Source organism: Perissodus microlepis, chromosome 9 (assembly GCF_051167445.1).
Source record: "Perissodus microlepis isolate ML-2025 ecotype Zambia chromosome 9, ASM5116744v1, whole genome shotgun sequence".
Taxonomy (NCBI): domain Eukaryota; kingdom Metazoa; phylum Chordata; class Actinopteri; order Cichliformes; family Cichlidae; genus Perissodus; species Perissodus microlepis.
Window position 1 is genome coordinate 29,092,667 of NC_140469.1, and position 17,120 is coordinate 29,109,786.

The 17,120-nt window shown below is 42.4% G+C and overlaps 2 protein-coding genes across 6 annotated transcripts; both read right to left on the reverse strand.

Moving 5' to 3' along the window:
• Window positions 1-253: 253 nt before the first annotated feature.
• Window positions 254-6,631, reverse strand: lrrc31 (leucine rich repeat containing 31). 5 transcript variants are annotated; one of them, XM_084940061.1, is made up of 10 exons: window positions 6,350-6,631; window positions 4,589-4,786; window positions 3,840-3,983; window positions 3,436-3,603; window positions 3,063-3,227; window positions 2,288-2,470; window positions 2,014-2,181; window positions 1,771-1,935; window positions 1,487-1,642; window positions 254-1,219 (listed from the first exon to the last, which is right to left on the reverse strand). In XM_084940061.1, the coding sequence occupies exons 1-10, from the start codon at window positions 6,360-6,362 to the stop codon at window positions 795-797; spliced, it is 1,785 nt and encodes a 594-aa protein (XP_084796187.1). In that variant the 5' UTR covers window positions 6,363-6,631; the 3' UTR covers window positions 254-794. The 5 variants fall into 5 exon arrangements, with proteins under 5 accessions (XP_084796187.1, XP_084796188.1, XP_084796189.1 ...); XM_084940064.1 differs by lacking the exon at window positions 254-1,219 and having other exon boundaries at window positions 1,479-1,642; XM_084940065.1 differs by lacking the exon at window positions 254-1,219 and having other exon boundaries at window positions 1,565-1,677.
• Window positions 6,632-7,933: 1,302 nt separating this feature from the next.
• Window positions 7,934-15,528, reverse strand: eif2s3 (eukaryotic translation initiation factor 2, subunit 3 gamma). Its single transcript, XM_084940100.1, has 12 exons — window positions 15,418-15,528; window positions 14,311-14,374; window positions 14,104-14,231; window positions 12,783-12,904; window positions 12,477-12,571; window positions 12,059-12,217; window positions 11,373-11,507; window positions 11,192-11,286; window positions 10,954-11,098; window positions 8,688-8,857; window positions 8,426-8,598; window positions 7,934-8,317 (listed from the first exon to the last, which is right to left on the reverse strand). Exons 1-12 carry the CDS (start codon window positions 15,484-15,486, stop codon window positions 8,254-8,256), a joined length of 1,419 nt encoding a protein of 472 aa, XP_084796226.1. The 5' UTR covers window positions 15,487-15,528; the 3' UTR covers window positions 7,934-8,253.
• Between the last annotated feature and the right edge of the window lie 1,592 nt (window positions 15,529-17,120).

Here is a 17,120-nt window from a genome sequence, read left to right on the forward strand (position 1 = left end):
TATCTGGGAAACTGGTTCCAGAGCCTGAGCATTGTGTTGAAGAAAGCTACATTGTATCTAATCAGTGTCTCTGATTCTGTTCTGATGTCCCGATTGTAATCAAACTGCAACGAAAAGCATCAAACCGTCTGTCAGCTGAGTTGTTGTGGCATGAATGTTCATCATGAATTGTTGAAAAATTGTAGCAACAAAGTCTTTTAAGTATTTTTGTAATGGCTGAACGCAGTTTTTGCACAATTGAAAACGAGTGGGAGATGTAACAAAGGTGAATCTTTATTTAGGCTGTTGTCTGACTGCAGAATTACAAAGTCCAAGTGCAGAATGATAAAGTTCATGAGATTAAAAAGCAAATTACTTCCACTGTCCTTCATAAACAGAAGACACCACCATTTAAACACAGAAAGCCAACAAAACAGGTGAAGATGATCAATGACAATGAGAGAGGAGAGGGACGTAAAACTAAACATGAAATGTTTCTGACAGTTGACCGCCAAAATAAAATGGGACATGTCCGGTGTGAATATCGAACTCAACAGGGAAACAGACACAGGGATAAACCCCACGGAATAAAGACTCCAAACATGCTCAAGAACAAAAGAAGAGTATTAAACGATACCGTAAACACCTAACAAAGACTTCAACATTGTAAAACTCAAGGTCAGTCCCAGAGGACCCGTCCCAGCTGGTCACATTGTACAAATGTTTGGACAAATTTACTTGTAGTCAGAAGGTTTTTCAGACCTGATTGCGTTTTTCTTCCCTAGTGCTCTTTTGAAATCTCTCTGTGATGATTTTTAATTTGAGATCAGATAACTCAGGCTTTCTGCTCCCTGCTCCTCAGGCTGACTCTCTTCTAGGCTCTCCTGACTGTTCCCTTTACATGCTGATGATGTGTCTTGTAAATCTGGATCCCATTCCAGCAGGATGCTCCTCTTCTTCAGACAGTACCTCAGCTGCTCTCTCTCCTGACAGTCAGCTGTCCACCTCTGCATGGCCAGTCGAGCCAGCGCCGGCATTTGAGGCAGAGCTCGGAGCAGAGCGGGCAGCCAGGCTGAGCACGGAGCAGAGGTTGAAGGTCGCAAACTGACATCCACGTCTTCCAGAGAGCCCAGACCTCCTGCTGCAAACAGACTGCACCAACCGTTGTCTCCCACCAAGCTGTTGTAGGACAGATCCAGTGCACGGAGTGAGGAGAGACAGCCCCGTCTGCACACGGCAGCTGCACAGAGGAAGAGGACCCATTGATAACTGATCACTTTATGCCTGTTCACTTTACTGTTTTGTTCACAATGTTTCTGATGGAGACAAAAATAACACCGAACATTGTTTTGTTTTATACGACAGCTACAGATGCTGGCAGCATGAAATAAATGAAAGAAATATCAATTTCCTTCAGGCTTTACTTGTCTTTATATACATTTATGTAGCCTAATGATCCACTACAGACCAAAAAAGAAAAAGTATAATGTCATTGTGTGTTAGTTACCCAGATGTTGCATGTCATCAGTGGTGAGCTCGCAGCTGCAAAGACGGAGCTCGCTGACGACTGATGGCTGCAGAGCATCCAGCAGGAGCGCCAAGTGACCGCCAACCACTTTACACCAGGAAATATCCACCGTGCACAGAGAGGGCACCGCCAGGGCTGATGCATAAACACAAAGTTTTCACCATTTCAGGCTAGAGGGTGGAAGAGGTATTCGGGGAGAATGACTTGAAGGAAAACTTCTATAAATAAACAAGTGTGTGTGTGTGTGTGTGTGTGTGTGTTACCCAGAGCAGTGAAGGACTCGTTGCTCAGGTAGCAGCTGTTGAATGGCAGCCGCCTCATTTGTGTCACAGGGAGGGCGGAGACCAGCAGGTGGACCACACCTCCCACTTCCTTATTGGATGACACATCAAGCTCCGTCAGTGCAGTGAGAGAGGGCAGCACCTGGACTGAAAAACAACGAGTCACATGACTGCTGCAGCGTGCATGCGATTAGTGTCCGGCGTGTGAGATTGGTAGCAACTCACTCAGAGCCTCTAGATCATCTCGCGTGAGGCAACACAGGTGGAGGTCGAGTCTCTCCAGGTGTGTGACGTGAGCCAGGTGAAAGGTGAGGCGGCTCAGTCCACCAGCTAGAAGTTTGTTACAGGACAGGTCCAGCTCTCCCACAGAGGGGAGGCAACGGAGTGAACCACCTGCAGGACAACCAGAGGTGTGTTTTTTTTATTTACCCCTCCGAGAGTCTGGTGGGACATAAAACAAAAGTAGCAATAAAAAGGAAAAATCCAGAGATCTTTGTACCGAGAGCATCAAGGCTGTCAGGCGTTAGACCGCAGGCCTGCAGTCGAAGCGTGGTGAGGGAGGTGGCGTGAGAGAGAGAGCTGACCAATTCCCTGAAGCCACCAGTGTCCACTTCCTGTGTGAGCTGAGCATTACAAGAGACGTCCAGCACACAGAGTCTGGGCAGAGCAGCCACCATTCCTCCTGAGAGATTTATGAACAGGAAAACCTCATCCATACAAATGTATCAACGAAGAGACAGCAAAAAAACAGACAAGAACATAATAAAACACCAACTGACAGCCCTGTTAAAATGGATCCAAACTGCTGCTCCTTATGTTCTCTTCTATAATATAACTATACTATACATCTAACTAATAATGAGGTCGGTGTAGGCAAACTAATCTTCAGCCCGCTTTAGACACTCAGATTCAGTCTTTTTACCCTTGAGTCTTTATCATCTCACAGAGAGAGGATATTCCTTATATGGTCATCGTTACCTCATAAAGTAAACAGAGTTCAGATAAATTAGCTAAAGCTATCCTCTCAAGACAGAATTTTTTTCTGTGAGCTAGTTTGAAATTTCTCTGTGAGCCAGTAAATCAAAATGAATGATCAAAGCTGTAAAACTGAGGGCTTATGCACAGTGGATGAACTGTAGGGGTGAAGCACAGCCCAATATAAGATAAAGAAGGATTATTTTGAATATAAATCATGAAAAGCTACTCTATTCTATTCTACTTGAGGAATAAAACTATGGAGCTCAAAATATGCTCCATAGATTTGAAGTTACTACCCAGCACTGTAGCATCGGCCGCAGTGAGCTGACAGGCCACCAGGTGGAGCTCCCTCAGTGATGGGTGAAGGTTCCCCAGCAGGCCTTGCAGACCACCGCCCCCAACGCCGCTGTTCCAGGACAAATCAAGAACTTCCAGAGCAGGGATGTAGCTGAGAGCTTCACCTGCACAAAACACGGAAAAATCCAACGACATGTGATGAGACAAAAGTTTTTCTGTCAAGGCAAGAGTGTGAACCATTCAGCAAAGCCTCATGGGAGCTGTAGTGAGGAAGGAAATCAAGCAAAAATAACTTGATTGCATAAAGAGATTGTTCTGTTATAGCTATAAATAAGAATAAATAAAGCAGAGTGTCTGCACTGAAGATCCCACCAAGAGCAACGACGTCTTCGCTATTTAGCCTGCAGCTGCAGAGCCTCAGCGTCCTGACCTCGCCCACGTGTTGCAGATGAGACGTCAGAGCCGTCAGGGATCCACCGATCAACTCGTTCCAGGAGATGTCCATCTCTCCCACCTGGGGGAGGAACTGCAGCAACGTTGCTGAGAAGAAACAGCAAGAAAAACATCTGTCTGCCTTTCTGCCAGCTGACGCCTTACAACGAAGTCACATTACTTTATTCAGACTTAATTTTAGATGCTCCGCCTCTTGAAATGAAGCTGCATCAACTAACTGTCTGCTGGGCTCCGTTGTGTTTGTGCCTTTGGGAGTATTTTTAATGCAGTTATCTGACAGATACCATGTCTGTCTTGTGTGACAGGTATGTGCGTTTTTGTACCAAGCTCCAGCAGGTCTGTAGCCGTCAGATCACAGTGAGCCAAACTGAGGCTCCCGCTGTCGGCTTTCTTCCCGAGTCTCTTCAGGAAAACACACACTCGACCCCAGCCGACGTCCCGCTCACTCTCTGCTGACGCTGCAAAGCCTGAAACACACGATACACACCCACAGGGCTTAGCATGTCACTGTAAACTGATTTTCCACAGTAAACTCTATTTTCTTGAGCTCTGTATTTTGTTTCTGAACCTCTGATTTTATGCACCTTTTTTTAAAAAATAAAGCAACCTCTTTACGCTTTCCTCTCTAAAAACTAGGACATGTTTGAAATACTAGGATTTTTCTCTCTTTTAAATGATCTTTTAAGTCACTTTCTCTTAAAAAGACTGCAGTACTGTGAATACAGAATGGTTGCTTCTCCTAAACAGACTGGTTCTTATACAGCTTTTCTAGTTGAGCAATTAAAGTGCGTCATTTTTTTCTTCACGTAAAGGCTTTCTATCTGACATTTACACTCCAATGGATGCAATCGGAGAGCAGCTTGGGGTTAGCATCTATCCCGAGGATATTTGGCATGCAGACCGGAGCAGTCAGGGCTCAAACCACCAACCTTTTGATGAGTAGATGTCCTGCTCTACCTTTTGACCTACAGCTGCCCCAGACTCCTGGGGCCCTCAGTGTAACCTTGAACTAAACACCCATTAAAAAAAAAAATCTAAGTTAAAATCTCGTGCTGCTTTGAACAGTACAAACCTGAGTTCGGTCCTCTGTCCTCTTTCATCTCCGATTCTCCGTCCTCGGGGATCCCCGGCCGGTCCGAGGTCCACGACAGGAAGCGTCCTAACGGCTTCCTGTCTGAGGCCGTGCGCTTCCTGCGGATCTGACTCATGATCACATCAAGTGGGGAACCTTTCCACCTGCTGCCACTGCCGTCCCGCCCCCGCTGACCATCTAATCAATGATAGGAGGAGAGAAAAGTTGAGTCTCGTCAAAAGTCACAGTTTGACATCTGAGATTATTTAAGGGATGAGCGATGGATGGGGTTAGCTATAAATCCTGTGGTGTATGGACTGGTTCAAGCTACATACCTGTCCCTATAAAAACACTGAACTGCCTCTTCAGATACCAAATTAAATTACCAATTAAAAACGAAGAGAAATCATCATCATTACAGTGGTTTTGATTCCTATGTGCATATTTACAGGTTTATTAAATTATAATTAATGTGAAAATATCTATTTATGACTTGCAGGGTCAGAAAGTAGAGACTTATTCTGTTCTTCCTTATTTTCTGTCACATGTATCCTGTTCCTGTGTTAAACCTGCTGATAAAGAGGTCGGTGTGTGTAAAGTAACACCTGAGGGCCAAAAGTTCAGTCTTCACACTGATCCAAAAACACTCAGTTTTTTCAACTCTCTCTCTGTATGATGTAATAGAGAGGAGATATGCAGATACAGAAGCTTCACCCATTTCCAGCTTACGAGCAGGAGCCAATCAGAAGTAAGCTGGCTTGAAGGGGGAGGGGTTTAATTGGTTTTGTTATAGATAGCCAATGAACTGATGCGGTTCACCAAAGCCCAGTAAAGGCTAAAGAAGGGTTATTTTGAGCTGCCAGTCATGCCAAACTACTCTAGTATAGTGGAATAAAAAATTGTGCTGGAAGCAGAATAGGTCCAACTTAAAGAAGAAGTAAGAACAAGTAAAAACAGGCATACTGAAAGTATGCAGTGTAGTGCAGGTGTGCGCAAGTGTTTGAATGCACTACTCGCGTATATGAGCCTCTTCACTAAGTTTTCAGTTGCTGTCTTATTTGCTCCTTTAGGAGTCCCCACAGAGGATCTGGATATCCGCTGGTTTTACTTTAGATATGCAAGTTTAATTTGATGCTGAATTTTTTTGTAGTAGAGCTTAAGGATTATGACTTTGACTTAGTACAGAATCTACCACTGCTACTTGTTTCTACACTAAAACAGTTAATCGATACAAAAACTGCAGACAATTTTCATGCAGTGCGTGTGTAGTGGAGCACAGAGCTCACTATTTAAAAGAATACATGAATGAATATCTTTATTGTCATTGTCGCTTGAACAGCTAATTTAAAACAAACATGCTGCCTCCAACTCGTAACAATAATCCTGGGAAAGCACCTGCCTAACATAGTGTTGAAACAAGGTGTTACTATTTATTATACTGCTTAGAAAAAGGTCGCAAATGGCCTGAAATGGTCAGAGTACTGAGATTAAACATTAACCTTTTGGTAATTAGCTATACCTTCCTGTATTACAGGTCCTGTTAAACTAGTCAATGCTTAAAACTTTAGCATATAAAAATAACCCTGCAGTGAAATTAGAGCCATGAAAAACCTCCAACGCTGCTTTATTTTCAAGCTAGTTTAGGTTTTTGAATCAGCAGCAATAAAAGATGGATTCAGAGGAAGAATTATAAGCTTTCAGGGTAAAAATCAGGGTTTGTAGTTTAATTGTTGATGTACTGAACAGCAGAAGTCCTCTTACCTGCAGACTCCATAATCTGAAGACAAAACACAAACAAACTATTGAAGATATAGATATAGATATAGATATATATCGGGTGTGTTTTTATGAGTCAGTCGCGACTCGCTGACGGTCAGTTTGGAGAAAAACATAACAAGAAAAAACAAACAAACAAACGACTCTCCCTAAACTCTGCACCGAGTCTGAATCACCCCCGCAGGATCCATAAAGTCCAAGAATTCGTCGTTTTCCTCAATCACTCCTTCTAGTCCTCTCTGAGCTGAGACGGAGACTGCCACCTGCGTGACGTCACGTCCCGTGCTCGTCAGGTGGATCAACCCGGAAGCGCGACACCACCTTCAGTAAATTGTTGCCATAGAAGCCATTAAAATGCAAATATTTATACACAGTTATAAGACCGTGGAGGTCAGTTTGAGAATATTTTGAAAATAAAAGCATACAATACAAAAATATAAACATTTAAAATTTTAAAAGGGAGTTTGTTCAAGTTCAAAAACTACTTCAAAAGCTACTGAAAATAAATCAATACTGGGTCATAGAGGTGTATGTTAATATATTCGTATATGCTGATATCCATCTTTTGCTAGGTGTTTGCGTTATAATTTGATCAAAATGTCCTAATTATACTTGGTAAACTTGTAACTGGAATGATGTCATTTCTGATCCGTTTATATTACCCGCATCTTTGGGAATATAAACCTTATATAAACCCAGCTTTTATAATGTGGTAACATTAAAAAAAAAGTAGTCGTTTAGAAGAATTATTAAAGCCGAATTAACCATAAACAGACTTTTTTTGACCTGCAACACGACGTGTGCAGAAAAGTATCACTGAACTACTGCTAACCTTAAAAAAAAAATCTTTAAAACTTAAAAGATTCTTAGGCGAGGTCTGAGCGTCCCACGATGCATTGCCTCAATACGGCATTGCACATCGCCTCCTAATTATATAAAAGTAATTCATCATTGTATGGAATATACTACTGTTAGGTTTTAAAGGGTAATTTAAGCAATTCTAACGATCTGTAGCATCTGCACTGAGGCGGGAGGTCGAACCGTTCAGAACTCGCTTGACAATGATTAAGATTTTAGGATTTCTATACAGTTGAACAAATCCCCGCAATTCATCAGTGCGATTAATGGTTCAAAGCATTAAGAAACTGTTCATATTTAATTCTGCATAGTTTGTATGGCTTTTAAACTTACTCCCACACGTTTTTCAACGCTTTTTGACCTCGGGGGTATTTTCAACCCCTGACGGCAATTTCAAAGGGCAAAACGACGTTTTATTTTTAAATTTAATTCGGACCTCTAACAGCCATTCATACAATGAATAGACCAGTGTCTACTTTTAATAGTTTGTTGTTGTTTTAAATTTGTAAGCTCTCTGGGATGACACAAAGTTTTTAATTTTATTATCACATAAAACAAAGAAAAGGGGGACAATCAAAAATCTTTAAAAAGAAAAAAAAAGCATTTTTTTTATTTTATTACAATTTGGTCAAAATTAAAACTTATCCACTAAGTAATTTCATCTCTGAGTTTCCCTGTAACAGCAAGAATGATGCTCAAAGACGACCTTGGTTCCTTCCAAATTGATTTTATTCCACCTGTAATCTGAGGTTAGTACAGATCATCTCCAAACTGGTTTCTGGAGTTTTGTTACGACAGTCTGAAGCGCCTCCTCCCTTCCTGGGTCCTCCTTCATCTCCAGCAGGAAGCAGAAGTTCAGAGCTCGACTTTTGCGTGTCGCTGCAGAGGAAGAGGAGCAGAGCGAGGAAGCGTCTTCAAACCGCCGATATGTCCGTGTTCACTTCCCCTCCCTCCTCCGTGTGGGGAACAAATAAAAATAAAAAAAAAACAGAAAAGAAGAGAAGGGTGTGATGGCCATGCGTTTGCTAGTCTCAGTCGTCGTCCACTGTGGGTGTGATGGTCACGCCTCTCCTGATTTGTCCCCAACCAATCAGACTGCAAGGAAGACAGAGAGAGAGAGTTACACATCAGGAGGCGTGTTTCTGACACTGCAGCCAGAAACATCTGCGCAAACACCACACGCATCTCCGCCCTCACTCTTACCGCCAGTGTTTCTCCACACGTCTGCTCAGAGCGATCTTCTCTCCGACCTCTGTGCACACCGGGTTAGTCAGCACGATTTTGGCCAGATCAGCTTTGACCGCACTGACACGGCCGCCTGTCGACAGCGAGCCGATGTTTACCATCAGCACCTCGTTCTTGGACAGTTTCTGAACCTGCAGGTCAGGAAGACAGTCAGGCTGTTAATACCAAAGTCTGAGAAGCTCACACATCTTTTCTCCCTTTCCCACAAGGCATTGTTCACCTTAGCAGCCTTCTTGTCTCCCTCCGTGCGGACTCCAAGCAGCCTCCTGAGCAGGAAATAGGAGATCTCGAGCTCAGTGAAGATCTCCGGGAGCGCTCCAACGGCGCCTAGCACCTGACCGACCATACGATCTGCTCGGCACAGCGTCGGGTCGATCTTAGTACCCACACCTGCACAAAACACATAGTTTACTCATGACTTCTCCACCATTTGGCTTGGTGCTGTAGTGACCAACTCACAAACATGATGAAGGGGATGGTGGTAAGTTTTGGGAGGACCAGGTCAAAGCTTAACACCGTTTCCATGCGGGGAGAGTAAGTGAAGGCGGTGAGGAGCTACAAATACCTGGGTGTTCACCTGGACTGGTGATGTAGCACCAAGGCTGTTTACAGTAAAGAATAGATATAACTCTACTTCCTGAGGAAACATTTCTTTAAAAAAAACAAAATACAGCAGTTTTTGTTGCGGCCACCTTTTGGTGCAGCATCACAGCCGGTGACACCAGGAAGCCAAACAGGACAGTTTGGCTCTGAAATCTCCGTTACAACCCACCGGTCAAACAGCTCGAGAGAGTTTATCAGCAGGAGGCTCCTTTGACTCTCTGGTAGTAAGAACAGATGCAGGACCGCCGTTTCTTAAATTCAGTTTTTTATATTTGTTATCTTTTATCTTGTAGTATTGCAGCTTGCATGTGTGTGTACTCTGGCTTTTATTTATAAAAGCTGTTGTGATTTTAATAATCTGTATTTGCAGTACTGCAGTCTTTTTAAGAGGTTTAATAAAATAAACAGACCTAACTAACCAACACCAAAAGATAGGAAATCAACCCATCTACCCACCAACCAAAACAACCCAAACCTAACTAATACTACCTCTAATAACCAACCGACTAAAACCCAACCCAACTCTAACCCTCCAAACCCAAAAGAAAACCAAGCAATTTCCAACCAACCAAAACAACCTAGTAGGGCTGGGCCATATCATACCGTTCACGGTGATACCGGTGTAATGTTGGGCAACCATAAGAAAATGAAATATGGCGATAGAATGTGGGTAAAACGCGCATGCGCAGTGCCTTTGTTTACATACGCACATGGCAGCGATGCAGAATGAGAAGAGCGAAAGCAGATCGTTGAATGAAACAGATGAACCAGAACTGGTTTGTAAAAATGCTGCAGCTTCAGTGGTGGAACTGGTTTAGCTTTCGTCCGTCAGACACACAACAAAGCACTATTTTTGGTAGAGCATGCTAGCGGGCCGTCGTTGTTACCGTGTTGTTTGGAAAATACGGCACACTTAAAATCAATCCTTTGATTTTTCTGAAAACCGACAGAGCCCCTTATAATCCCGTGCGCCTTATGTATGAATTCTGGTTGCGTTTACTGACCTCGAAATGATTTTATGTACACAGCACTCAAAAATCTGTCAAATGTTTCAGTACGACTTTGCTAAGCTACGAAGCCGCACCGCTTGATGGATTGTCGGAGCATTACGGCTGTCGTAGGCAGGAGCCTCATGGAGTGATACGTACTGTGCTTAAACATAATATTACCGTATTGTGTGTGTTTAACCTCTTTTTAAGTTTTGTGGATATTATACATGGTTATGCTGAGGATATGTCGGCCAGTTTCCACTGGAAATGCCTTTTAGTTAAACTGTCAGACAGGAATTTGCATTTGCACTGTTACATTTTTATATAACTTTAATGCACTTAAAACAGCTGCTTGTTTAAGTGAAAATACATTGATGTTTTTTTTGTTTTTGTACTAATAAAGTTGTGGAGTTGTAAAGTATTTTGTCTAGTGTCAATTATATCGTCAATTATATCGTTATCGCAAATTTTCAAATGTATATCGTGATGAATATTTATGGTCATATCGCCCTGCTCTACAACCTAACCTTTACCAAACCAATAAAAACAACCATCCAATCAACAAGCCTACCTCCTAACCAACCAATTAAAACAAACCAACCACCACAAACTCTACCAGTACTATCTAAAAACCAACCAATTAAAATACAACAAAAAGAAAAAACCTCAACCTACATATCTGCCTACCAAAAAACCCCCAATGAAAACAAACCCTGTCAAGTAAAAAGAAGCCAGAGATTAAACTCGACTCTTTCCCCCTGTTTTCTCACATATGTAATCTTTTGAATGTCTGAAACATGCATCTCTCACTATGATCACCAGCTTCTCTCTTTACAGCATAAAACTGTGTTTACAGTGCAGTCAGGTAACACGAGAGCACAGAGTGCCTCTTACCGATGAGGCCTCCGGGAGCAGCGTACTGCAGATCGTTGTGCTCGGCGAACAGAGAGACGATCTTTGAGAAGATGGGTTTGCACATCAGCTTTCCCTCCTGGTCTTTGGACACAATACCTGGCCGCACCTCGATCTCCTGACCCACCTGGACACGCAGAGAAAGGCAGAGCAGAGTAAGGCGTTTGTGACTTCACACTGCTTCAAATCACCAATAATGTACTGATAAATACACTCTTACCTTGAGTACACCCTTAAGGATACTTCCTCCGGCCACACCTCCTTTCAGGTCGTCGACCTCACAGCCGGGTTTGTTCACATCAAAGGATCGAATGACTGAAACACAAAACACACAGAACATTAAAACAAAACTCTAAACACTTACATAAAAGAATCAATGTTTGTGTTTTTACTCGTCTTACCAATGAGTCTGGGCTCGGATGTGAAATCTCTGATGGGCACGGGGATCTTTTTGACGATGTACTCACAAACCACCTCGATGTTGTACTTCAGCTGGGCTGAGATGGGAATGATGGGAGCGCCCTCGGCCACTGTGCCTGCAGGAGGAACATTAAAAGCATTTTCACTTCAGAGTTCATCTAATTGTGTTTATGCTGCAGAGCGCTGCGTGGCATGGGAGTTTCAAAAGAGGCAACAAGCAGCAACGGAAAGAAAACCCTCAAACACACATACCAAAAATAAATAAATCCTTCATTTGGTCTTTCAAACCTTAAATGGGAGTGAAACTTAATTTATAAAATATATATCTTTGACATATATGTACAACAGAACTCATGCAGGGTTTGGACAGTGTAAATTCTGTAAACCCTGGTTAAATATCGAAGTGTTCAAAGCTCCAGTGGGTCATATTCTGAGTGCAAGGGTGTATCATTTTAACTTTTTAATTATTCTATCATAAAAACCACACATGCATGTTATATTAAAGGTTGCAGTGTTTCCTGGTGCTTTAAGTGACATTTCCTTTCCAGAAGTTAAAGTCTGGGAACCAACAGTGGTAAAACAAGCAGGCTAAGTTGAGTAAAACTGCTAAACCGTCACACCTGAAATTCTAGAAATGGGCTACAAAATCTTTAAAGGGCTGACTCACCCTGCACGAAGGCCAGGATCTGCTCATACTGCTCTTTAGCCTGGCTCTCCTTCACCAGGTCAATCTTGTTCTGCAGGATGAGGATATGCTTCAGCTTCATGATTTCAATGGCGGCCAGATGCTCTGATGTCTGGGGCTGGGGACACGACTCATTCCCAGCTGGCAGTTGAAGAGGACACAAAAACACAACGAGACAATTTTAATGTTTGGAGTCAGAGATGAGCACGATGCTGACTTTCTAATGTCATTAATCCTGGTAAAAGCATGGTCTGTTATATCCACCTCCTCTTTATCTGAACAAGGATAAGTTACCTGATTAGAGCCACTACAAAGCCATTAAGAGGAAATGTGACAGTGCAATAAAGACGAAACACTCTTTCATAACACCTCAGCTTAATCAAAGTTTTCAGAGACCCACCAATCAGCAGGAGAGCTGCGTCCATAACGGCTGCTCCGTTCAACATAGTTGCCATCAAAATGTCGTGACCGGGACAGTCCACGAACGACACATGTCTGTGAGGAAGAAGACAGCCAACAGTCACCTTTATTTTCCCTCATTTACTTTATTTCTATTGTGCTCAAACATTCAATTTCTTCTCCAGAACAGAAAAGATCCCGAAAACATTTAGTTCGCCATCAAAAAGTTGTTTTTTTGTTTGAGGATTCAGAGGTTCAGCCTCTGCATAAATGATAAAATGCTTTGCCTGTTCCTTTCCGGTCTTACCTGACCAGTTTGAAGTTGCCCTTGGTGCCAGTGATGTCTGTGGGAAACTCGTCTGGAGTGCTGCTGCCACATGACCTGTAGCACTCTGGCCGGGGACAGCTGGGATCGTCCAGCTTGTAGACCTACGACGTGTGGAAGAGAAGCAAAAACGTGAACTCCTCATCAGCATCTGTAAACCAGCGTTCATTCAGGAGGGGGCAGAGCTAAGTCTGAGATATTCAGCACACACAGCAGCTGCAGTCGGCAGTTTTTATTGTGTTTAGCGCTCAGTTTCACTTGACTACAAATACGATCTTTGTTTTGACTTCTTCTCTGTGACTCAAGCTCAAAGCTAAAAGGAACAACAACAGCACAACCAACAGTTCTTCCATATGTTCTACGCTGCCCCCTGGTGTCAACATGTAGAGAAACCCTTGAAAACCACCAAAATCAGCAAAATTATAAAGCAGAAAATTTCATCAGGGTGTCATTTGCTTACGCATATTTAGCATTTATACTATTTACACCTAGATGTTTTCCAAATAAGCAAACTAACACTCCATGATTGAGCTGATCATTGATCAGGTTTAAGCATTACTCACACAGACCTAGATATCAGCTGGTAACCCCCCACCAACCAGTGGTCAATAAGGAAAATAAAGTGTATTCCTCATTATAAACCACCAAATCTGAGCACTTACTGGAGGACTGCAGACCAGAATGTAGGCCTATGTGACGGGGGCTTTTCTCACCCACCAAAGGCTCGTTTTAAGGCATGAAAACCGTGACATGTAGAAAGAGGTCTGCAGATTTCAATCCTACCAGTCCACAGAGTTTAATCAGCAATACTTTGGACCCCATTATACCCGTCGTTTCAGCAGGTCATGCACCTCTCGCTGTGGGTATCCTGGGATATTAAGTCAAACTCCAATTCCAACTTAAACCCTTAAACTCTGAACCAACAAAAAGGCCTCTGAATGAGCCAAAAGTTCGATTTCATACAGAATGTCATCATTTTAACTGAGTAAAACAAAGCAGTTCTTTCAAAGATGGTGTTAGACTTTGAGTAAATGGCTTTAATCACTCCCAACCTGGAGAAACTGGAACCCACAATCTTTCTCTTATCACAGACATTTTATGCAAATGCACTGTTCCCTGTGGAAACAATTTGGATTGACAATAAAGTTAAATGTGTTTGTATTTGTCGCCTGTAGACGGGGAAGCTCACGTTTGAAAGAGTAAATCCTGAGCATACAAACTTCCACTGCTCTTTAATCTCAAACACTGAGGTCCAAAAAAAGGCAAAAATAACACAAACATCTGAGAAAATACACTCCCTCACCTTAGCATTGGCATATCCAAGCTTGATGGTGATGTTCCTCTCCAGCTCATTCTTGAACCTGACGGTGTGCACGCCAGAAATAGCTTTCACTACTGTGGACTTTCCGTGGGCCACATGACCGATGGTGCCTAAGAGAGAAGAAGGCGGAGGTCAAAACGTCTATCAAACTCTACAGAGACATCGAATCCGATCAGCTGTCTCCCATACCGATATTGATGGTGGCCTGTCTGCTGATGATCTCCGGAGAGAGAGGTGTCAAGGTCGACACGTCCTGACAAAGAGAACAATTCAGATTAATGACTCGTCATGCCAGGACCGACTGCATCAGAGCGAGCGGCGTGCTTAATCCCAAAGAACAAAGAGGGGCAGCAGCTCACAGGCGGAAACAAAACCACCCGGGATTGTTCTCATAAAGCAACACAGAACAGCAACAATCCCTCAAGTACTCTACTTTACCAACATTATAACAGAAATCACTGGGAATTTTATTGTAGGAGTGTCTAAAGAAGCAAAGTTTCAGGTGATGACTGTGTCTGGTAACAAAAGAGTTTGATGGCGACTACAATGTGTGAAGAGCACGAAAACAGGACTATTTTAATGGACCAGGCCCTGATTACAGTTAAACAATAAGGTTTTGTTTCCCTTGTAGGACACATGCAGCACTACACGCAGTGTTTTTGTTCTCATCTCGTTAAGTCACAACTAACGAGAACTTATGTTGAACAAAGACTAATGTTATTTAGTATAAACACACGAAAAACATGCTGAAAGTCGTATCTTTGACCCACATTTTTTGGTACCAATTTCCATTTATATAAAAGGTGAGAATATGAGCTATAACAATGTAAACCCAATGAGTTAGAATGAAAGTTTTACAAGCTCAGTGATGGTCTCTTTTTACAGCTTGGACTAACAAGAAGGATATAAGCTTATAAAGGTGTTTTTATGCCGGACTAAACATTAAGAACCATTTTCTAGATTCTAACAAAGATGGAGCTAACTCCGTGGAGCTAACTAAAATTAAACCGGGATAAACAGGATTCAATAACGCTGATAACTATGACTATCAAGTAAGTCTTTCAACGTGTGAATCGTGTTAAATGTGGCTGAAATAACGCTGTATTTCGGGCTGGAAGTGCAACGAGTCTGAGCTTTCCGCCCAGCCTGGGCCCTTGCGTCATGTGCCGGGTGTCGCAGCACCGGCATCCTTTACTATTCTCCCGGCCTTGTGTGACCGTTTTACCGAAACAACGGGCCACCGACAGCCGCTAACGTAAAACCACACTGTTGCAAGCACGATATATATACACTTACCAGAGTACTGAGGTCCTGTTTGGCCAAGTGAGGCTGACCGAGCGTTGTGCCTGACTCGTCGCCCGCCATCTTGAAAGAAAAGGGAATGAATAAGGAGGCCCGGCCGAATGCCTGATCTATCGATTAAACCTGCGCTCCTCTTCGCCTAAAATGTTTTCTGACAAAATAAACTTTACTGCCTGGAAGCCTGGAAGACTTTATTACAGCTTTAGAAGCAGATGTGCGGTATGTTTTTTTTTTAGCGGTAACTTCCAGGTATAATTTTAAACTTAAGCGATCCGCCCAAGTAAAAGTGTAGTTGGGTCCTTTCTCGAGGGCTGATGCAACAACCGGAGCGGCTCTCAGTTTCTGCTGTAAATTTAAACCAGTTTAATAACCGCACACTGCTGCTGTTCGTATCTCATTAACAGCTGCTCATCAAGGAAACAGACATGCGTCCCAAATTGATAGTCCTCTTTTAAAGAAAGAAGTGTACGTTCATCCATGTGACGGGTCCGTCGCGATTTAGTTACGTCATCTGACTAACTTTTTGTAGTTCTGGCTGTTTGGTCTATCTGAGTAGGATTACTATTATTTTATAGTAGTTCGGTTAAGTTAAAAAAAAACGCCATAAAACCTGATTTGGGGAGACGTTAGTTAGGCTATAGCAATTATGGTTAAAATATAATTCACTCATTATTTAGGCTGTGAAAATACCAGGTAATGACCCCACGAACACCCACTTCCAGGGTGAAGGTAAAAGGGCCTTTCTAGGTAATTTTGAGCATCTTTGTGGTCGTTTTGCATTTATTCAAATGAAACATTAAAGTTACATTAAAGTTTTCTTTTTCGTGTTTTTTTAATTGTTAGAAAAGCAAAATCGTGCTGGGATGGTAACTTTTCTTTTTTCCAGAAAAGTACAGAGCAGGGGCGATTCTAGGATTCTAATTTTTAGGTGTGTCAGCTTCTAATCATAATTTCATGTATACAGTGCCTTGTAATTATTATTAATGGAATATGCTGTTTGCAAACGTAATCAGCCCTTTTCACAAACCTCAGTTCAGTTGGATACACGTTAGTTAGTACGTTAGTAAGTTAGTTAGTTAGTTAGTTAGATAACCTATTGTAGTGTCTAAGAATACTTCAGAGTGAATAATGAAAGATTTTAATCTGACCCACCCGGTGGAGCCTTTAGTTTTCAAACCCAAGTCATTAATGAAGGTAAACTATTTGTGGCAAAGCAGATTGAGTCTGTTAATCACACAGAGGCAGTCCACAACATCATCAAGTACATAAAGAAGCATTATTCAGTAGAGACACTGGAAAATCAGCCTTCCACTCCATAGACCTGTACACGAAGCAAACTGCTAATAGAGTTGTTTTATATTAAAGAAAAGAAACACAATCCCTCCCTTTGTTATACAGACTCAGCATCATGTACCCAGATTCCAGGAGTGGAGAATAGATTTGTAGTCCGTCACATCTGTGCAGTGGCAGCCATCCTGTTCAGCCTTGTTTAGAGTGACACAGTGTGAATCCTGTAAAATAACATTCATATCAATATGTTCTGTTTAGGATGTCCGCTGGCATTTTTAAGTGTCCTACTGGAAAACACACAAAGCCTCAGTGAAGTACATGAAAAACTACTCTGTGAAAAATAACTTTTGTTTTTCCAGCTAACTTCACTATTTGCTCCCTCATTTCTCCTGGTCATGTACAACCTC

What these genes read in the sequence shown, in the direction of transcription:
- eif2s3 (XM_084940100.1), bottom strand. Translation starts at nt 15,486, where the DNA reads ATGGCGGGCGACGAGTCAGGCACAACGCTCGGTCAGCCTCACTTGGCC. An exon ending in ATCCGAGCCCAGACTCATTG is followed by an intron (nt 11,287 to 11,372) that starts GTAAGACGAGTA and finishes TTTGTGTTTCAG; the next exon opens with TCATTCGATCCTTTGATGTG. An exon ending in TCCTTAAGGGTGTACTCAAG is followed by an intron (nt 11,099 to 11,191) that starts GTAAGAGTGTAT and finishes CTGCGTGTCCAG; the next exon opens with GTGGGTCAGGAGATCGAGGT.
- lrrc31 (XM_084940061.1), bottom strand. An exon ending in AGATGATCTAGAGGCTCTGA is followed by an intron (nt 1,936 to 2,013) that starts GTGAGTTGCTAC and finishes GTTGTTTTTCAG; the next exon opens with TCCAGGTGCTGCCCTCTCTC. An exon ending in TGATGACATGCAACATCTGG is followed by an intron (nt 1,220 to 1,486) that starts GTAACTAACACA and finishes TCCTCTGTGCAG; the next exon opens with CTGCCGTGTGCAGACGGGGC.